The 22,895-nt window shown below is 43.5% G+C and overlaps 1 protein-coding gene across 3 annotated transcripts in view; it reads left to right on the top strand.

Moving 5' to 3' along the window:
* STK32C (serine/threonine kinase 32C) overlaps positions 1-20,388 on the top strand; it is a 229,833-nt gene extending 209,445 nt beyond the window's left edge. For 2 of the 3 annotated variants that reach the window (XM_078391261.1, XM_078391262.1), the window contains 7 exons: positions 289-378; positions 3,533-3,636; positions 3,768-3,884; positions 7,678-7,803; positions 7,941-8,072; positions 14,557-14,624; positions 16,749-18,245. In XM_078391261.1, coding sequence (XP_078247387.1) covers positions 289-378; positions 3,533-3,636; positions 3,768-3,884; positions 7,678-7,803; positions 7,941-8,072; positions 14,557-14,624; positions 16,749-16,887 — 776 coding nt within the window. In that variant the 3' untranslated portion in view covers positions 16,888-18,245. Of the gene's footprint in view, positions 1-288; positions 379-3,532; positions 3,637-3,767; positions 3,885-7,677; positions 7,804-7,940; positions 8,073-14,556; positions 14,625-16,748 lie in introns of all 3 variants that reach the window. The other variant, XM_072995383.2, reaches the window with a different exon arrangement.
* Positions 20,389-22,895: the final 2,507 nt, after the last annotated feature.

The raw sequence follows: 22,895 nt of genomic DNA, 5'->3' as shown, positions 1-22,895 counted from the left end.
ATCTTTGAAAACAGCAAGAGGCTTGGGTTCTTTTCAGACCTCTATAATGAAACCTAGATAATGCCACATGATTCACATTATTCGTGAGGGAGCAATTTTACACTTATGCTAACTCTTAATGCAGACTTCCCCAACCCCACCCACCTCCAGATTAGTTGAACTACAAATCCTGCCATCTCCAGCCAGCCTGGAAATGGGCAACACAGTTGTGCAGTGTTTTAGCATCAATGTTATGTATTTTGTTTCTACATAACTTGACATTTTACGTTGTTCTTATTTTCATTTCAGGCCATGCACACCTAACTGATTTTAATATTGCAACCATCATCAGGGGCAGTGAAAGAGCAACTGCTCTAGCTGGAACGAAGCCATATATGGGTAAGTAAACAACTTCACTTAGTTGAGAGGATCTCCATGCAAATGTTTTGATGATAGATTATTTGATTATGTTCCTCCCACACAAAGTGTTAGGGTTTGGAACTTTCTCCGCAGGTGTCAGTTCTACCAGTTGGAAGAAACCACCCCACAATTCTTTGTTAGTGGTTCAGAAACTCTGATGAATTGAGCAGTGTTTACAAAGCCACTTTTCTTCCATTCCTATAAAATTAGTGATTTGTTATTTCTTTTAAGCAGCTCCATATTAGGGATCAGCATACTTGTTCATTTATGCCTTTAAATGCTCATCCAAAGGACTGTGTTGTGCCTTTTATTTCATATATGGAGTGTGACAGTTTACAGGCTTCAGGAAGTACCACTCTAAGCACTCAGCAACACTACCCTGTTGGTGCTGGAGTGGGTGAATCCAGGAGAGTCCAGTCTGGTGATGATGGTTAGGGAACCTACCTGACTCAGGTGCCTCCCAACACCCTATTCTACCCTGACTGAGCAGTGTTTTCAGGAAGTTCCCAAAATCCACAAGGTGCACTTTAGACCATTACACCAATCCTGCAAGGTAGAACTTCCAACCTCTGGCTCCACAGTCAGAGACCCAAACCACTGAGCTATCCAGCCAGCTTATATTTTAATAAAAATTGTGAAAATGACAAAAAGATTCCAGAATGTTTCAAAAAGCACTGGGAGCAAACAATCAACTTGAGGCAAAGGCTGAAATAGTGAAGAAAAACAGAAAATAAGAAAGCTAGCTAAGCTACCTAATGCTTACACATTAGCATAGTATCAGCATGGTTTTTGGAGCATGCACAGAGTACATCCCTTCCAGGACAGCATTACGGGACAACAACCAAGCATAACATCTGCTAAGAGATAAGCTAAGCCAACTAAAGTAACTCAGAACTCCTTTTTATATATTAAGCTTCACATTCTGGACCATTCCGGACGATCTGCCAATCAGGTTTTGAGTTTCCTTGAATATTATCGAAGACAAGAGCACTTCCTGTCCCTTCCTCTCACATAGTTCAAATCACTTTCTAATTACCACAGTACCAGGGAACAAGCCAACTTGGCCTTGAAGGCCTCGCTCACAAAAGATAAACGGCAGGCGTTACTCCCTTCTCTTTACTGGACAGACTCTTCCCTCCCCACTTCTAGCCAGCTGTTCCCAGGCACTGACAGAAAAGTCTTAATTTCACAGAGGAAGTCCATGTTCTTTCTTTCTCCAATTTCTCAGTTTCTTCACGTGGAAAATAAAGATTTAAGATTTTGATCCATGACAGCCCCTTTATCTGTCTCTACTTTAGGTCCAGCAAAGGTTGCATCTTGATTCTCATTCTGTTACGGTGTTAATTTAAGGTTTTACATTTTACCCATCTGATTCAGAGACATTCTGTTCTCAAAGCATCCCTTTTGGGCTCTATCAGTCACAGCCCTCTATTAGCATAGCTAGACTTGCATCAATGGACATTTCCCTCCTGTGTTGGCAGAAGCATTTTCCACAAGTCATTGAACTGGCAGAAGCTCCCTCTGCCAGGAGTAGCCGAAGGAGTAGTTTCTCCCTTTTGCCTGTAGCCTCCCCCTCCCTTTGTATCCTAAAGCATCAGCTCTTGGTGAGGCCTTTTCTAAATCACATGTTTTGAAGAGAAAGGCATTGCAGGATTGGTATATGGATGCAGACAGGATCTCTCACCTTTGTCTCCAGTGCTGCTTTGCCTCTGCCCCATTCTCTCCCTCTCTGTTTTCTGACAGGAAACTTGAACCTTTGCAGAAATGTGTACTGAGATGGAATATTCCCTACACAGGAAGCAAATTTGTCTTTCATAAGAAGGAAGGAAGCTTCCTTTTACTGCGGCAGGCCTATCTGTCCAACTAGCCCCATATTTTCTACTTTGACAGACAACAACTCTTCAAGAGCTTAGTGATTTTCCCCCCTCCTCACCTGCCATGTGGTCTTTTCCAACTGGAGAACCTGGGACTTTCTGTATGCATATTATGTGCTCTGTCACTTAGCTACCATCCATCCTCTTCTGCAGGATTTTAATTCTACTGGCATGGATCCGTAAATCCACATTTTCATTGTCACCATATAAAACAGATTCTGAAGTATGCACCTTTCATTCCTGCCCATACCCCAGAGCAAAAAACCTGGAATGAGGCAACTGTGCATCTGTAGCTGTTCTTAATTGCATTGAAAATGTGAGCCTCATGGCGCAGTGGTTCAACTGCTGTATTACTGCAGCCAAAACTGTGCTCACGACCTGGGGTTCAATCCCAGGTAGCCGGCTCAAGGTTGACTCAGCCTTTGATCCTTCCGAGGTCGGTGAAATGTGTACCCAACTTGCTGGGGGGGGGCAATGTGTAGCCTGCATAATTAACTTGTAAACCGCCCAGAGAGTGCTTGAAGCACTACGGGGTGGTATATAAGCAGCACGCTTTGCTTGTGCTTTGCTTTGCTTTTGAAGCTTGTGCCACAAATCTCTCTTCAAGCTTCCCTAGCTCAAGAGTATGTATTTGTTTGGCATATTTATGTGGGTGCCAAATGACACAATTTTGAGTTTGGCTCCCAAATCAGATGCAACATTAAAATACAACAGCTAGAATCCTATTGTAGATTTATGCCATTATACCTGTAATGGTATAAATTGCAGGGGCAAATTGTTGGCAGTTAACAAGTTGCCATTTGGGTTCCTAGTCCTGGCCCAGTCATGTGATTTCCATATAGCTAGGAATGCAAGCGACGACTCCACATGTAAAGCTGATTATGAAGTATGTGCCTTTCCTGCCCACTCATACACACCAAAGGCTGGTGTCTCAGTCCTCTTTTCAGAGCTGGCAAATGTCACCCTTTTGGGGTACCTCTACCAGTATTCTCAAGCCATCATGGCTTGTAACTTTCCAAAGCTCTGACCTTTCTGTTTCATAACTTTCCTCCCCTACTCTTGCAAAAGTTATGGTAAGCCTGCAGTCCTGTATAGACATACCTAGGAATAAGCCTTGCTAAACAGAGCTTCCTTCTTCAGGAACATATATATCAATATGCCCTCTGAGCTAGTTTACTGCAATGGCAATTTAACGGAGGTGAAAAATGAACACAATCAATAACCTATCCCTGGATATATATTTTTCTTTTTCTTTTCAGCTCCAGAGATTTTCCATTCTTTTGTGAATGGTGGAACTGGTTACTCCTTTGAAGTTGATTGGTGGTCACTAGGAGTGATGGCATATGAGCTCCTCCGTGGATGGGTGTGTGCCATGTTCTTTATTTTTAAGTTATTTTGGCAGTCTAAAGGATACTGCCCTTTCATTCTTTACCACCTTCAGAAGTAAGCATGGCACTTCCAGTCTTTCTTTTTTGATTTCTTCTTTCTTCCCAGAGACCTTATGACATCCACTCTAATAGTCCAGTGGAATCTTTAGTCCAGCTGTTCAGCACTGTAAGTGTCCAGTATGCAACAACGTGGTCAAAAGACATGGTGGCATTATTGAGAAAGGTAAGGGAACTCTACTTCCACTAAGAACTGCAGTAATTCTTCAACGTAATGCAAACAAGAACTTTGATCTAGAGACAGAGTTCACGGGACAAAATCCGATTGTTAGACTCAAGTAGAATCAATGAGATATAAATAATTGTTGTCTTATCTCTCATTCATTCAATGGGTCTGCTCTAGATGGGAGTAACAGTTGGATTTAGCCCACAGTTACATAGTTTTCAGAAGGGATGACTCCATGAGCTTTGTGGCAAGCAGAGTGTCAAGAAGCAATGCCAGTCGTCTTGAGCATTGATCACGAAGATACTGTGCTTGGCACTCTAATCACAGGGCACTTCATCTCATACATTTTCTAGATCACATTTTGCATCGTATTCGCTGCTTCAAAATGTAAGTGTGCAATGTAGATGATAAAAATATAGAAACACACCATGTTCAATGTCGATGATTTAGAAAAAGAACAATGTTTATTTCTAAAAGTATACAATGATCATAATCTTGATTGGCAACATCATATAATTTAATTATTCTCTTCCTTTTTCATTAATGTAGACTTATTCCCACACTACATTTTCAGAACGGGCTGATGAAATGCTTCTTATGCCTGTGTATGTTAACATACATGTGTGCATGAATTAACAGATGGGAATTTATTCCCAATCTTGGCTTTCTTTTGCATTATATTTGCAAACATTATGCTTGCAAACTATTCATACAACCTGCTTGTATAAGTATCTAATAGCATTAGACACCTAACAAGCTGAATATCATCCTGTAATGTGAGTTAGTTATGATATGCTACATACCTTTTTCAGCCTCATTTCTTAGGGTTTTTTTGTACAATGATGGGCAACTTCAGTGCTTTTTCATGTGGCCCTCCAAAGCCTGACAGACTTTCAAGAAACCTGATTTTTATTTTTAACGGAAGAGCTTTCAAACCTCATGATGTAGAGTGTAGTTTTTAAACTATAACAAAAAGGACATTTGACCCCAGTCTGAAAGTGCTGGCCTGTGCCAAACATTTTGTTTTTAAATATGCTGTTTATAAAGAACAGATGGATATTGAGCCTTGGTCTGTTCAGGGCTAAAGGTTTTCGGTGGAAAAATTTAGAGACATCATTGTGGCTGAAATCCTGTTGGCCTCACTTATGCCACAGATCTCCAATGACATCATCAGCCATGTCTGTTTCAGGAAATTAAAATCTTCCTCTCCCTTACCTTCGCTACCTCCTAGAAATCCCCTTTATTCCTAGGAAGCCTTCAGAACTTGCAGAACGGAGTAGGGAATTATGTAAAGCTGGGATATCTCTGCCTCCCCGCCCCCCAGAAATTTGTTGTTTTGCTGCTTTCAGACCAGGTGTGCAGTGAGTACAAGCTGGTTTTCAAGCCAAATCACATGTATGTAAGCAGGATTCACAATATAGACAGACCTTATTTACAGCAAACACTACCTTTGCCACACCACCGGAATTTGTTGGTACAGCAGTAAACTGGGTGACAAAAGGCAGCCCTCCCCATGGGTACATGAGGGCAAAATAATGCTCCAGCTCCCAGGGGTTGCTCACCCTTTCTGTAGGAGGATCTCTGCCACCTGGTGTTCTGAGCAAGAACTCTCCTGCCAGAGGATGATATATGGGCACATTTCATTGCACTCTCTGCCTGTAATAACATCCTAGACACAAAGCTGAAGAGGCCCATATGGATTCCCGTGGATTTCCCACATAGGTTGTCTGTCCTGGGTTATATGATCTCTTGACACATTCCTTTTTCAGTGGTAGATCTGAAGAGTCTTATGCTATGTTATGTTTACTGTTCTCATGGGAGTGGAATTGTGTTAATATACTGTTTGTAAACATTGGACCATTTTAAAAAGTGAAGTGTCAGCACCCTGTTTTAATAAAACTAAACATTAAAAAAAAACCCTACACCACAGTGAAAACAATCCCGTTGCCTGCCCTCTAAGTTAGTGTCAACCAATTCCACCAACGACTCAACAAGAGCACAGATGCCCTCTGCTGGATTAAGGTAGGAACAGCCCTTCAAAAACAAACTGTGTAATGTAAATGATGACAGAATATATCACAGCTGAAAATACATTAGGCTGGTATGTATAAATTATTTAAGGACAAAATGTAAGCTTTTATTCTAAGGCTTTTCAAATGCATCCATCCAATTTATAGTCTTCATGCGTAAAGCTAGCTACCATATTGAGATCATCTTTTCTGCATAACTGTCCAAAGTGGCCTGGATGGTGGCATGTTAAACTGATTTGGGAAGTAATGACAAAGTGTTGGGTGCATGCCAGACTGGAGTTGCCCAAGCTGTACAGGTGTATCACTATTCCAACAGAATAGCATAGGTACCACTGCTTGCAGATGGTCCAAGACATTGTTAGATGGCATCTCCGTTTGAAAGGTTCAGGTAACAGGAGATGGGAAGTTTGTAGTAGATCTATGGCTGCAGAGTTTTCCATTCGGGGGCCAAGATGGATATCATTCCCCCGGGCCTGCTTTCTCTGGCAGAGCAGTACTTCTGCTGCATCCTAACACTTCCAACTGCCAGACTTAAAGGTTAGGATCACCCTGCAAATAATCTTTAATTAGAAGGATATTTCCAAAATCCAGAGTCTGGAGGCAATTCGTTACTTGGAATTAATTCCTTTTCCCACCAATGAGAGCATCATTATATCAAACTGCAACTGTTGCTTGTAATGAGTGATGACTTCTCTTGCATTGTAACTTCACTTTTTTGTTACTTTCACAGTTGTCCTCATTCTCATTATATGATAGGCATAGAATATCATACGGTTCAAGCACCAGCTTACCCTTTGCCTTTTATTGCTGTCTTTTGCTATATCATCACAGCATCAGGGTAGGCAGAAGAAAAAGGTGTTTTGTACTGCGAAGCAAAAGCTCATAGTGTTCACATGTCTGTGTTTTCAAGTAAATAAAAGTAATTGTTTCAGTCAATTTTACAAAATGATGACTAAATGGTTACCTTTGCATATTTCTAACTATAATGTTAGCTACTGTTGGAGGCCTTGGAGCCATGAATGAAAATAATTTATTCTGAAATGTAGCTCTTCAATTACTAGCCAAATCAGTTGCAATTTAGCACTAATTTTGATAGTGGTTTCTAATGTAATAGGAGTGGCTTCATTAACTTCTTTGCTGTTTTTTATGGGCTCATCCTTTCTGTGGCATTTCCATGCCACCGATTCTGTTCATTGGTTTTTTAATGTTACACAAATTTTATGTTTTTTTTAATTATGGAAGAGGTCTTTTTTCTGGGAAGTTTGCTACAAAGTATGGAAGGGAATAAAAATGTGTGTGCTATTGAACCTTTCCAAGAATGACACAAAGAACAGAGGGGCACTGAAGAGACCAGCAATATCTCCATTCCTCTCCACAGAGTCCACTATTTTTCACTAAGCATGATTGGGGGTTCTGTCCATGAAGATCTAAGGGGTTGTTTCTGCCTCTAGAGCTCAGGGTCCTGAGATCTCGGTGTTTGGAAGAAAGCCTCCTCTGGAGAGCCATGGAAAGCAGCAACAATAGTTAGCTCCCTCATAGGGAGTGGGTCCTTGTGGTGGAGGGCAGGTTAATGCTTCCAGAGGATCTCCCTCTTGTCCTGATGGTCTGTTACTTGGTTCTCCAGCTTTGCCTAATGGAAATGGTGGCCCCACAGGCTGCAGAAGTAATATAAGGATAAGCCTCAGCTAAAAAAGCTTTCCCCTTTAGATGTGCTATTTTGTCAAGACCAGGTCTGCCTCACTCCTCAATATGTGCAATTTCAGCTTTTGACCGTGAATCCTGAACATCGGTATTCTAGCCTAGCTGATATCCAGACTTCCTCCTACTTCTCTAAGGTGGACTGGGATGAAATCGGTGAAAAGAAAGTGGAGCCAGGTTTCGTTCCTAACGTAAGTCCAAGCAATGACTACCTTTGCTCCTCTTCCTGATCCCTGTTATTTGGTGGAGGAGGGTGCCACAGGAAAGGTGGCAGTAATATAAAGCCAAGGCTTTTCCTGTAGGCAGTAACTCTGTCTCATTATAACAGAAAGGCCGTCTGCATTGTGACCCCACCTTCGAGCTTGAAGAGATGATCCTGGAGTCAAGGCCACTGCACAAGAAGAAGAAGAGGCTTGCGAAGAATAAATCCAGGGATAACAGCAAGGACAGCTCACAGTCAGTAAGTGTCTCTTTGCAGTTACCAAAATAAACCAAAATGTTTGAAGGTTGTGAACTCATAGAATCAGTTACCTTGCCCTAAGTTCTGAAGAATGAGAAAACATTTCAACTACCAATACAAGCCATGCTATGCTATCTCCTGAACATCTGTTTCTGAGAAGAGCTTTATAGGAGAATGCAGAACATTTGTCTTCTGTAATCTCCTCTCCTACTATTTAATTTTTGTGCAAACATCATTTCTATTGGTATAAGGCCAACTTCTACTTAGGAAATTTGTTACAACAACTGCTGATACAGATTATGCCCCTCCCCCCCAATCAGCCTGCTTGGTCCTTAACACAGTTTTGTAAGTGTATGTATGAAAAGAAAATATATGCTACGATCTGTGTTGAAATTACATACTTAAATAGGAAGCTGTAAGTAAAATTCGCAAAGTAGAGCCAGCCTGTGTGACCCTGGGCAAGCTGCACAGTCCCAGGGCTTCCCCAGAAGAAGGGAATGGTTGACTACTTATAAGTATTCTCTACCTGGAAAACCCTGAAAAAGGTAACTGTAAGTTAGAATTGACTTGACAGCACATGATTACTATTAATATGGCCTTCAAGGTGAGATAATTATGTGAATGGTTTTTCCAGTTCCACACACACCAGTTCCACACCCAGTGAGTTTCCATAGCTGAGGGGAGATTTGAACCTAGGCCTCCTGAGTCCTGGTCTGTCACACTATCCAGTATACCATACTAGGTATCCATCTGAGTCTTGCCTTTCTCCAAAGTGTACCTACTTCCCTTCCCTCCATTATATCTGTGCAACAATGACATGAAAGAGTTTAGAACAGTTTGAAAAATGGTGATTGATAGAGTTCTTTACTTTGTGGACTACAGTTCCCACAACCTCCCAACCAACATAGACATACATGCTGTCTACACAATTCTGAAGAATGGAGAAAGTAGTAATTTTGGATAACGTGCCCAAAGCCATCCTGTAAGTTTCATGGCTAAGGGATTTCAAACCTCATCTTCTGAATCTTAGCCTGTGTCACATTCCCGGGGGTTACAACAGCCGAAGTCCGATAAACCAGTCCAGGGTCAAGAATACCAAGAATGCAAAGCCAATGTCCATAAATCAACTCACAGAAGGAAGTCCAGTGTCAAAGTCCAGAGTCCGATACACAGCGTAGTCCAGAGTCAGAGTCCAAAGTCCAATACCGGCGTAGTTCAAAGGCAGAGTCCAGAGTTCAGGTTCAGGAACACAACACAAGAAACATGGATGCAAGCCAAGGTTTTGACTCCTTGCTTCCACAGAATTTCTGGCTTCACTGGGAGCTGTTTTATAGTAAAACAGCTCCTTGAGCTGCTGGAAAGCTTTCTATCCTGTTAATACTCAGGACTAGATGCACGTAGGTTTCTGTGGACAGCGTTTGAGCAATCCTCTGATCTTGTGGTCCTAAGTCTTTCCCGAAGCCTGCCCCAAAGCCTGTCTGCTGTGGAAGGAGAATCTGGAGGCGGTTCAGGTGTTTCTGATCTCTCCACATTCTCTTCAGCCACAGTTAACCCTCCGGGTTCCAGGTCTTCGGAAGCACTCATGACACTATCCCCCCTCCCCAGGATTCCCCCCTTCAGTTGGGCCGGGTCGATCGGGATAAGTAGCATGGAACTGCTGTATCAGCAGCAGTTCCCACTGGCTGGTTCCCACGATCGATCCTCAGGACCATAACCCTCCCAATCCACAAAATACTGCAGACCCCCTCGGTGGATTCGGGAGTCCAGGACCTGACGGACCTCATATTCTTCCTCGCCATCGACCAAAACAGGTGGAGGTGGAGCCGGGGGCGAGGATCGAGCAGGGTCTGGGGCTGAGACAGGAACAAGGAGGGATCGATGGAAAACTGGGTGGACACGGAGAGTATCTGGAAGTCGTAGCAGGAAAGCAACAGGGTTGATTTGTTCTGTGATCTCATAGGGGCCTATAAACCGAGGGTCCAATTTACGGGTTCGGCCAAGTCGGCGAAGGTGATGGGTAGAAAGCCAGACCTGGTCTCCTGGTTTGAGAGGTGGCCCTTCTTGTTGCTTCCGGTCGGCTGCTGTTTTATAAGCTTCTTTAGCCTGCTGAAGCTGCTCTCGGAGCAAGTCCTGAAGGGCTTGCAACTCGCGTATGTGGGCATCAGCAGCAGGAACCATGGTCGAGGGTAGAGTAGCCAGAAAAACCCATAATTGGCTCCAAAGGGTGTCTGTTCAGTAGATGTATGTATCGCATTATTGTAAGCAAATTCTGCCAGGGGTAACAGGGTAGCCCAATCATCTTGCTGGTAACAGGTGTAACAATGGAGATACTGTTCCAGGGTGGCATTGGTACGCTCGGTCTGTCCAACATGCTGGAGGTAGAGTTCAACGGTGTCAGGAGCTGTGGGAGGTTTGGAACATGTAACGAAATGAGCCATCTTAGTAAATAAGTCCACTATCACTAAGATACAGGTACACCCTTGTGACCGCGGGAGATCTGTGATGAAATCCAAGGATACTGTGTCCCAAGGGCCGGCCAGTACAGGTAAAGGTTGCAGCAGACCTGAAGGTTTAGCTGGTACGTCCTTGGCTCGACGGCAAACCTCACAGGATCCAACATATCGGGCGACATCAGCTCGAACCTGGGGCCACCAGAACTCTCGTGTGAGCAAATGCAGGGTTTTGTATTGACCAAAATGTCCTGCAGGAGGGAAATCATGGGTCAGATGGAGGACCTGAGTTCGGAGGGGCCCCGGAGGAATATATACGCGTCCACGATGTAATAGGAGGCCCTGGTGGTTGGTAAAGTCATTGTCCGAGCCCTCTTGAAGTTCCTGCAGACATTGCTTGGCCCAGGAATCTCGAGCTTGGCTGGCTCGAATCTCGTCAGCCAGGGAGCGAGTAGTTACGGCTGCAAAGACTGAGGGAGGCAGGATCAGTGAAATTGGGGTTTCTTCAGAAGCCGGAACAGTGAATTTTGGTTTGCGGGACAAGGCGTCAGCTTTCCGATTCTGGGTATGTGAGACATAAGTAATACGGAAGTTGAACTGGGAGAAGAAGAGATTCCATCGGATTTGGTGTTGGTTAAGGCATCAGGCTGTTTGTAAGTGTTCCAGGTTTCGATGATCTGTCAAAACTTGGACTGGGTGACGGGCCCCTTCGAGGTAATGCCTCCAAACCTCGAACGCCGTTTTGATGGCCAAAAGTTCTCGCTCCCAGATGGTGTAATTACGCTCCGAGGGCGTGAACTGCCGGGAGTAGAACGCACAGGGCTGTAGTGGCTGTGAGGGGTCCTCCCGCTGGGACAGTATTGCGCCCAGGGCAACACTGGAGGCATCTGTTTCCACGGCAAATGGAAGCCGGGAATCCGGATAGCATAGGATGGGCTCAGTGGTAAAACAGGTCTTTAGGGTGGTAAAGGCATGATCCACCTCCGGAGTCCAAAGAAATGGCTCTTTGAGCCGGAGGAGACAGGACAGTGGCGTGGTTACATCTGCGTAAGATGGTATAAACTGACGATAATAATTTGCGAAGCCGAGAAACCGTTGTACATCCTTACGATTCCGAGGTTTCTGCCAGTTTAATACTGTCTTGATCTTCTTTGGGTCCATCTGGATCCCTTGGGGAGACACAATGTGACTCAAGAACTCGACTTCTCGCAGGTTAAATTCACATTTCTCCAGCTTGGTGTAGAGTCGATGTTCCCGTAATCACTGTAAAACCTGGCAAACATGTTCCATATGCCGAGCGGGGTCTCGGGAATAAATCAGAATGTCGCCCAGGTAAACGATTACAAAGCGATCAAGCAAGTCCCGAAAGATAACATTCATGAATCGCTGGAACACCGCTAGAGTGTTGGTTAATCCGAAAGGCATGACTAGATATTCATACTGACCATAACGTGTTCCAAAAGCCGTCTTCCATTCGTCGCCATCACGAATTCGTACCAAATTATAGGCGCCACAAAGATCCAACTTGGTATAGACTTGGGCCCCTTTAAGGCAATCCAGAAGCTCACCAATCAAGGGTAGAGGTCTCTAACAGTTATCTTATTCAAAGCTCTGTAGTCATTGCAGGGGCGGAGCTCCCCACCCTTCTTTTTAACAAAGATGACAGGGGCAGACAGAGGTGACATGGCTGGCTGGATGAATCCCTGTTTTAGATTTTTATCCAGAAAGGCCTTCAAGGCTGCGAGTTCGGGTTCCGACATGGGGTAGATCCGTGCCACAGGAAGGGGCGCCCCAGACACCAAATTAATAGCACAGTCAAAGGGTTGGTGCGGAGGTAGTTGGTCAGCCCCCTTCTCCTCAAAGACATCAACAAAGTCCTCATACTCCGAGGGTATTGCGGACTTGTCTGCTGACCCTGCTGTGGCCAAGGTAGCTGGTGGATCCAGATGCGGACACAGATCCCTGAAATTTAACTCTCCTCGTGTCCAGTCCATTAGGGGGTTATGGGTTCTGAGCCAGGAAAGTCCCAAAATAAGTGGAAAACGGGGCATGCGGGCGATGTTGAACTGTAGCTGCTCCTGATGCTGTTGAACCTGGAGGATGACCGGTTGGGTTTCTTGGGTCATGGGACCGGCGCGAAGGAGACGTCCATCTATGAATTTGACTATGGTCGGAGTTTCTTTATCTTGTACAGGGATCCGGTGCTGCTTCACAAAAGCGGTGTCAATAAAACAGCGATCCGCCCCAGAGTCAACCATGGCATGAACAAACAAACAACGTCCATCTGGCAGGCAGAGTTTAACGGGTACAAGGAATGGTCCCGGGATGCTAAGATATGGTTCAGGAGACCCAGCTAAGTGCCCCACGTCTGAGGGCAATTCTTTTACTGGCAACAGTTTCATAGAATCAAGGTTATGCCGCTTAACCAAACAGCCAGAAGCAAAGTGTCCTGCTCCCCCACAGTACAGACAAAGATTCTGGGAGCGTCGTCGTGTCTTTTCCTCAGGGCTGAGGCAGGACCGAGCTGTTCCCAATTGCATAGGTTCAGAATCCTCTGGTCTGATATTGGGGACTGGCAAGGGTGACTGCAGAAGGTGGGACCCGCCCTGTGCTAAGCGTCGGCTCTCCAAGCGGCCATCAATGCATAAGCATAGAGTGATTAGCTTTTGCAGTGTGTTAGGTCGGTCTACACATGCCAGCTCATCCAGGATCCCATCAGCTAACCCTCCATATATTGGTCCATAAAAGCTGCCTCATTCCAGAGTAAGTCTTGAGCCAGGAGTCTGAACTCAGTAGAATACTGGGAAACTGAAGCCTTTCCCTGTTTCAGGGCCCAAATCTTTCTGTTAGCTGTGGCAGCTTGCAAGGGGTTAGCAAACGTGGCTGAGATATGTTCCAGAAAACCCTGGTAGTTAGTTAACAGGGGTGAAGGAGCAAGGAGCATAGGACTAGCCCATTTAGCTGCCTGACCCTTGAGTAAGCTGATTATAAAGCATACCTTGGTTTTGTCTGTGGGAAAGTCTCTGGCACGCAGCTCAATGTACAGCTCACACTGTGCCAAGAATGCTGGAAACTCCTCCACACTGCCTTCAAATTTTTCAGGAGGCAGCACAGGACATTTAGCTTGAGAAGCAGCGTCCGCTTGTAATTGTATTTGTTGCTGTTGAAGCTGGCCGACTGCCTGGGTAAGGAACTGCACCTGATTAATCACAGCATTCAGTGGACCTGAGTCTTCATTTGCTTTTCCCTCCATGTTGGGAAAAGTGTGGGGGTGGAAGCAATCTGTCACGTTCCCAGGGGTTACAACAGCCAAAGTCCAATAAACCAGTCCAGGGTCAAGAATACCAAGAATACAAAGCCAATGTCCATAAATCAACTCACAGAAGGAAGTCCAGTGTCAAAGTCCAGAGTCCGATACACAGCGTAGTCCAGAGTCAGAGTCCAAAGTCCAATACCGGCGTAGTTCAAAGGCAGAGTCCAGAGTTCAGGTTCAGGAACACAACACAAGAAACATGGATGCAAGCCAAGGTTTTGACTCCTTGCTTCCACAGAATTTCTGGCTTCACTGGGAGCTGTTTTATAGTAAAACAGCTCCTTGAGCTGCTGGAAAGCTTTCTATCCTGTTAATACTCAGGACTAGATGCACGTAGGTTTCTGTGGACAGCGTTTGAGCAATCCTCTGATCTTGTGGTCCTAAGTCTTTCCCGAAGCCTGCCCCAAAGCCTGTCTGCTGTGGAAGGAGAATCTGGAGGCGGTTCAGGTGTTTCTGATCTCTCCACATTCTCTTCAGCCACAGTTAACCCTTCGGGTTCCAGGTCTTCGGAAGCACTCATGACAGCCTGATGTTTTAACTACAATATCATATATGCTAAATTATGAGAATCATAGTCCTGAAGTAATTTTTAAAAATGAAGGCAAAAGAGACCATGCAATGAAAAAGAATCAGTATAAAATCAATAATGAATTTCATGTCATCCAAAACAAAAACACTGCAGCTGAGGCAAAAAGTCCAAGTTAACTTTTTCTTTTAATAGGAAAACGACTACCTCCAGGACTGCCTAGAAGCAATTCAGCAAGACTTTGTCATTTTTAACAGAGAGAAGTAAGTTTGGGGTGTGGGATTTGGGTAAGGTTGGAGGCTTGTTTTCTTTGGATGCACTCCTGGAAGGAGAGGTGGGGCCACAGAGGAGGCAGAACCTAAGAGGAAAGGCCAGAAAGCCAAACAAGAAGGCCCCACGGGCCACATACGCTGTGCAGCTTTCTTTGTTTTTCCTGCTACACTGACTTGTATTTCCCCTCTCTTCCATTTTTTTACCAGTAAAATTCCCCACAAGAAAAATATCTTTATTAAGTCCGAGTTCCCGTTGTAATTGTCTCCTCTGTACCAGACACATAGTCCCTCTATTTCCTTTTGCCCATAGACCTGCACAAAAATCTTTGCTTCTACAACTATTTTTAATTACTTTGAAAAGGGGTCACTTTCAGGCTTTCCTAGCCTCTTGACTATGCATTAATTTAGCAAATTTATATGGCTGACTCATGATCCCAGTGTTTGGGATTGCCTCATGTAACAAATGCAACATTAAAATACAGTGGCCAAAAGCCTATTGTAGAATTATGCTGATATAACTGTAAAGGGATAAACTGCGGGGGCAAATTGCTGGCAGTTAACAAGTTGCCTAGTTATCTGCCAGTCACACAACTTAGCACACTTCTAGGAATGTCAGTGACAAATCCTTAATTAGTGGATAATCACCATCACAGTTTATTTCTATAGGTTTCTGACAGATATACAATAAAAGCTAGCAGCACTAAAACCTTGATTATTTAAACTGAGAAATCCAGATTATCTGACATATACAGTGGTGCCTCGCTTGACGATGATAATCTGTTCCATTAAAATCACTGTTAAGTGAAATCGTCGTCAAGCGAAATTTAAAAACCCATTGAAATGCATTGAACGGTTTTCAATGCATTTCAATGGGTTTTTAAATTTCGCTTGAAATTCCAATGGGCAAAATACCTCATTGTGCAGTGAAGATCCTCCATAGGGCAGCCATTTTCTGGTATCTGTATAGCAAGGAATCCATCCTTAACACAGCGAGGAGCCATTTTGCACAGCGGGTGGCCATTTTGAAACCCGACGATCAGCTATTTTTAGATCGTCATAATGTGAAGAATTGGTTCCCGAAGCAAGGAACCGATCGCCGTGAAGCAAATTTTCCCCATAGGAAGATCATTTTGCAATCACAATAGTGATCACAAAAAAAAACATTGTAAAGCGGATTTGTCGTTAAACGAGGTAATCATTAAGCGAGGCACCACTGTATTATTGAAAAGAATTAGGTGAATAAAAGGTGTTTGCTTACCCGTGAAAAGTACATAAAGACTGCCCAACAAAGGTCTCTGCTTTTCCAAAACTCAGATGGCACTGCCACTTCATTTGATATGATGCCTAGAGTATTGCTCAAAAGATTTTGCATTGCATTCCAGTTCCTGATCTCAATTAGTGTAGACTCATTGACTCAATGGGAAGTTAATGTCAATTAAAAATGGGACTAGCAACTGAATTTAGTCTTTTGTGTTTTAGTTATCTACTTAAAGGTGTGTCTTTCTTGGAGGTTGGGTTAAATAGGGGCAGAACAATGCAAAGGAGAGAGCTAGTGGCATGACGCTGGTCCTTTCTTCTTGCATACCCTGAACATGTGGAGGACTAAGTATGGAATGAGATTCAAAATACACAAAGGAAACCTTTGCAAAAATGCACAGTTCTTTTTTCATTTCTGTTGTCTGGCACATGCTTTCTTGTCTCACAACATGGTTCTCCTTATCATTCCAACATCTGTATAATCAGCCTCACAGGGGCATGGTGATGCTGTGGGTTAAATCGCAGAAGCCTCTGTGCTGCAAGGTCAGAAGACCAGTAGTTGTAAGATCGAATCCAGACAATGGAGTGAGCGCCCATCACTTGTCCCAGCTCCTGCAAACCTAGACGTTCAAAAACATGTAAAAATGCTAGTAGATAAATAGGTACCACCTCAGTGGGAAGGTAATGGCATTCTATGTCTAGCCGCACTGGCCACGTGACCATGGAAACTGTCTATGGACAAACGCTGGCTCTACGGCTTGGAGACGGGGATGAGCACCACCCCCTAGAGTTGGACACAACTGGACTAAATGTTAAGGGGAACCTATACCTTTACCTATAATCTTTTCTTTTGCCCAGGTTGAAGAAGAGCCAAGATCAAATGAACGAGTCCATTTCTCCACCTGAAACCACTGATGAAGCTGAGACTGAAACAGAATCTGAGAATTCCAATCTGAATATGTGTAGCTCAGTATGTTCTTCTACTGGCAGCAGCTAGGACGACTGGGCCAAGGTGGATGGGCCAGGAGCTTGAACAAATAATTCTCAGGTTCAACTGACAAGCAGATGCCAGTACATGAAGTACTTGAGTTGAGGGGAAAACAAAAAGAGGAGTCACAAAAAACAACACTGTAGAGCCACAACAGAGGCCAATAGTTCTCACAGAACCTGTGGATTTAGAAGATTGCCTGTTGTTACCTGGTACTTTGCTATGCAACACTCTGGCGAAACCGGTTCCATTCCTTTCTTTATCCTTTTCTTTTCCTAGGGGCCTGAAGCATATATTCAGGTGGCAAAAGCCAGAGGCCAGGCCCAACCCAGGTCCATGAGAATGCCTGTCAGAAGTGCAAAAGTGGAATGGGAAAGAGAGCAAAGATTGCAAAATGGAAAGCTTACATTCACAGTATGTCCTTACAACCCCAGCAAAAGCTGATGCATGCAAGGTTGGCTCTTGGTATCTTTAGAGTACTGGAGAGTTGCCGAGCATGTCAACTGCACATGACCGGTCGGAACAGGATGACTCAATGGGGATGCTGCAGGCAAGAGTGCCATCTTGACTAGGCTTGGTTTTCAACTAATCTAGTCACTATGTTATCAGAAGCTTTTCAAGGCATTGGCACCTAAAACCAATCGCCCTGGGTTTTATTGCTGAAATCTTAAAATGGTACGGTGCAAAAGAGGACATTTCACCCCCAAACAGACTGAATATTTCACAAAGTACCCTTACTTGCAACAAACTATGTAGGCCACAAGCATATGGACAGAGGTTAATGTTTTCTTCACTCATAAAGAGCAGGGTATTTTGATGGGTTTAGATGTGGTATCTAGAAAATGATGCCCTACTAGTGGAGAAAGCAATGCCTTGATGCACCTTTCTGTTTATGTTGTTCTTAGCGCAATTTAAAGTACTGTGTATACATTTCTAACATTGTGTCTTAACTTCTCATGAGAAGAGGAAAGATGTGATGTTTGCTCCAACTATGGATATTTTCTTTTTTTAAAAAAAATTGTCTCCCCACTCTACTAGGTTTTGGCTGCTATCCGGTACAGACTGACTAGAAAGTAAAGTCTGTTGAATTTTAGTGGAACTTACTTCTGAGTAAACAAGCATAAAAATGTGTCGTTAATGGCTTGCTTTGCTGTATAGTGGCTTTAGGTTACTATTGAAATACTTAAGACTTCTTGGTTCTAAGATAGCAAATATTTGTGTTGTATATAAATCTTGTAACTGTTTTCAATCAAACTGTTTGTTACCAAACGTCTCAAAGTTTGCCCTGTTTGCTTCCCAGTTGTGTTCTCCTAAAGAAAAGTGAACTTAGCATGCTTTTAATGTGACTATAAATACTTTCTCCTCCCCTCTGCTGTCTTTTTGAGGTGCCTGATTGTGGGCCAACATGCCAAGTTTGAACGAGGGTCGAATTGAAAGCAAGAATCTTTACAGCCTTACTTCTGGATCTACAGCTACCTCTGTAGCTGTGCTGTAACAAGACCCTTTCTATTTTGCTACTGTAAAAGAGAAGTGATAGCATGGATTTCATACCAATTGTTTATACCAACCAACACAACAATGGCATAGCAGTTACGTCTGTGGGCAATAACCAAAATGTGCTTACTTCTCCACAGTTTTATGTGGAGATCAGTAAGAAACCAATATTATATATAACCAACGTTTCTGAAGAACCACAAGAAAACAAAAACAAAGTTTGTTTGTGTACAGTGTGTTTGGCACAAAGAAGCCAAAGCTTTTCTATCTGGTGTTTTGTAGCCCATAATCAGGTAAGTGGCATATTGGCACTACAGTTCAGCTGTAGAAATGGGTAGTGCTGCAAGAGTAATTTCTTTGGCCTTTAAGAAAACCCAAATAATATTGATCAGATTAATAACCTAGATCTGTTCAGGTTGTGCATTGCCAACAGTTTAGTGCAGCACAACAAAACCTGATGTTATGCTGCAGGCAAAGCCATCCATGCCAGCAGAAATATCCAGCATCAAAGTGCCAACACGGTTAGCCAGCTGGTCACAGAACATAATGTTCAGCTGCCTTTAGCACAAAAGACTTTACAGTAAACACACTCTAGCTTTAATCCCAAACTTAACTATGGTTTGGCGGCGGCATGTTCTATTTATCCTCTATTTACCCATCACAGATTTAAAATGTTGAATTTTTAATCTTTGCCTTCAAGCAGTCTCTTGATGCTTTGTCAGCATCATAATGAATGTTTTACGTTGATTTTGGAAACAATGGCTATCTCATTGAAACATTGTCTGTGTTAAGCTAATAGATATAGTTCCTCCAAAGATCTGATCATTTTTAAAGAAATGCTTAAACTGATTCATGACCATGAAGTAGGAATATGACAGAATATGGAACACAATTTAGCCAGGGAGGGTCAAGCATTTTCTATTGAGTGTGGTGGAAAAGGTGGATGTGTGCTCATGTTTCTCCCAGAAATATCACTAAGACGCTCCCATTTTTGATATTGATAGAATTATGCCCATAGGTGTCTCTCCCCCCCCCCCCCAGTTTGTCAGGAGGAGGTTTTGGCATAGAAACGCTATGCAGGCCAGTCCTTCTCCAATTTTTATCCCTCTCCTAAAGTTACCCACCACAAGCCAGTACTTTTGCCATCCTCTCTAGGGAGCTGTAGACATGTGTCTCTCCCCACATTTTATGGAAATACATGGCACTGTCAGGCAGCTGGAAGCACAACACTCGGGGGGGGGATTAAACTAGAAGCTGCTGGCACTGATTCGGAGCCCCGCTGCCCCTGCCAGATGAGCCCAACACCAGATTCCACTGATGTAGAAGGGGACCAACCAGAAGGCATCATCTGCTTTTAAGGCAAGGCATCAAATTTCTGCTGAGCCATCCATTGGAATCAATAGAATTGTAGGTGACTTTTGAAAAACAAACCCATTTAGAAGCATACTCACTTAAAAGTGGTCTCTTGCTGTCTATAACCAAGTGGTCTCTTGCTGTCTATAACCAAGTGAGATGTGGTTATCTGCAGCTTCTCTTTGTTTATGTCTGGCAGTATCGCCTGCGTAGGTTGTGATTCTGCATGTAAACATGTCACAAGAAAGCCCAGATGTACGGGTGACAAGAAAGCTTAGTCCACAGGCAACATCTGACTTGCTTGTGGCAGAATCCACTCTCATTCTTCTGCTTAAGTGATCACTGAATTGGTGCATTCTTGTCCATTTCAGTTGCCCACATCCAAACCTAGACATGACCCTGGCCATTTTCTGCTCTTCTGCTGTACATGTGTTTGATCAATCCTGCGTTTCCTACCCAAGAGCACACAGGTCTTTAAGTAACAAAGATTTGATGCACAGTCTTTTAGATGAGGAATTTATGTACTTTTCAATCCTTGTTCCTACCTTCTTTACTTACAAGATCTATGTACTTTTCTTTTCACTGTAATAAATGGTATTTGTGTGATGCCACTGCAGAGCTCTGTGGTTTTTAATAAATCTAAAATAAATGCTTATATTGAGAGCAAGTTTTATTGGGATCATTCCCCAGCTAGTGAAGAGTTAACTTCTTTCAAATGTTAGAATCTCAATCATGTTTATGACTGAGTAATTATTGGCTGGATAACTCAATCCACTGGAGCTTCTGAGCCAGGGTTTGGGGGGGTTCAGTCCTTCACTGTGTTTCCTGGAGGAAGAGCCAGCCTATGGAGACTTGGGCAGACTACACAGTCTCAGAGCAGCTTCAGAAGAAGGCAATGGTAAATCACATCTGAGTACTCACTGCCTAGAAAACCCTCGAAGAGGATGCTTTCAGTCAGAATTGACTTGATATGTAATTGTTATTATTGTGGACTATGGCAAGCACTCCAGAAGGTGTGAGCTAAGGTCCCTTTGGAAATTACAATGGGCAGAATCCTACCAGTGTTTGCCTAGGTCTTGCATTACTTGCCATGGCTGATTGCAGCTGATTAATGAGGCCTCATCTGTGCAGTTAGTACATGGCTAGGCACATTACCAATATGTGCCCTGGCGCCTCATTAATGAGCTACAGCAAGATATGCGAACTTCACTGAAGTACCAGATTCTAGGTACTTCATACCATGCTCATCCATGCACAAGTTCTGCTTACCAGTAAATATATACATTAATAAATCCTTCTCAGCCTTTTTGCACAAGAAGAAATGCACTACAGCTGTTGGACTAAGACACAGAGAAAGGCCTTTGTATTTAAAAAGATTGTGTGTAAGAAGTGAAACTGCAAAGCTTGGAACATTATGAAAGTAATGTGTTAGTTGTCATGCTTTTTTAAAGTGCCTTGTTAATATTCTCCAATATTTTAAGAGTAGTTCATTGCCACTAGTAATTAAAAGAGATGTCTAAGAATTCCTCAAATAAGTAACATAAGGAGCAATGAATAAACATGGCTCAGTACACATTTTGAGAAAATGATATATTACTTTGAAAAGAGGAACTAAATAATTTTATGTGTGGCTTGTGTGTGTGTGTGTGTGTGTGGCCAAAATCCTTTTGCTTAATGTGGTAAATTACACTAGAGTAAGCTCGCTGATGTAGTGGCGCTGCGGGTTAAACCGCAGAAGCCTTTGTGCTGTAAGGTCTGTAGATCTTCAGCTGTAAGATCAAATCCACATGATGGAATGAGCACCCATCACTTGTCCCAGCTCCCGCCAATCTAGCGGTTCGAAAGCATGCAAATGCAAGTAGATAAATAGGGACCACCTCGGTGGGAAGGTAACAGTGTTCCGTGTCTAAGTCGCACTGGCCATGTGACCATGGAAGATTGTCTCCGGACAAACGCTGGCTCTATGGCTTGGAAACGGGGATGAGCACCACCCCCTAGAGTCGAACATGACTGGAGAATGAAATTGTCTGCAAGGCAAGTGAGGAATTTGCTGGATGTTATGTTGTTGGCAGAGTTTGACTGCCAACATATATTGGGATAGTTGAAATCTCCCATTACTGTTGCATCTCTCCCTTTTGAATGTGTGGCCATCTGCTCCAAGAAGGCATCATCCAACTCTCGGACAGGCTTGGGGGTCTGTACTATGCCACCACAATGACATCCCTTTTGTTTCTTTACCCGTTAGTTCTTACCCAGATGTTCTCAACCTGGCTTCCTAGATTTAAGTCCTGGATCTCTTCACAAGTATAAACATCCTTGACATATAAAGGTACTCCTCCTCCTTTCTTGCTAGGACTATTTCTCCAAAATATTTTATATCCCCCAAGAACTACATTCCAGTCATGAGTTTCATCCCACCAGGTTTCAGTGATACCTATTATATCATATTTATTTTGCTGTATTAAGAGTTCTAGTTCATCTTGTTTATTTCCCATACTCTGTGCATTAGTGTAGAGACATTTAGGACCATGTGTATTTTTCTTCTCCTTGTTGTTCTCTAGTACTACTTGTCCTGCTGGGCTTTTCTCGCCAGCACTTGCTGAATTTCTGCCCTGAAAACTATTGTCTCCCTCCCCACCAGAACTCAGTTTAAAGCTCTCCTGATCAGATGTGTTAGCCTCTTAGCAAAAACATTACTTCCAACAACTGTGAGGTGCACCCCATCCCCTGCCAAAAGACGATCTTTGTGAAATAGCAGACTGTGGTCCAAGAAGCCAAATCGTTCCTGGCGGCACCACCTGTAGAACCAGTTGTTCACCTCCATTATTCTTCTCTCCCTTTGTGGGCCATGTCCTTCAACAGGGAGGAGAGATGTGATTACAACCTGCGCACCCAGGTCCTTCAGCTTCCTACCCATAGCTTCATAATCCTTTGTGATGTCCTGAAAGCTATGCCTCACAGTGTCATTGGTTCCCACATGAACCAAAAGGAAGGGGTAAGAGTCCGTGGGCTGAATAAGTCTTGTCAGTCTCTCTGTCACATCATAAATTTTGGCTCCAGGAGACAGCACACCTCACGATTCATCTTGTCAGGCTTGCAGATTGTGGCTTCTGTTCCTCTGAGCAAGGAGTCCCCAACCACCACAACTCGTCTCCTCTGAAGCTTGGTAG

Source organism: Pogona vitticeps, chromosome 3 (assembly GCF_051106095.1).
Source record: "Pogona vitticeps strain Pit_001003342236 chromosome 3, PviZW2.1, whole genome shotgun sequence".
Lineage (NCBI taxonomy): Eukaryota > Metazoa > Chordata > Lepidosauria > Squamata > Agamidae > Pogona > Pogona vitticeps.
Note: the sequence above shows the minus strand (reverse complement) of the source record. Positions and strands in the feature narration are given on the sequence as shown.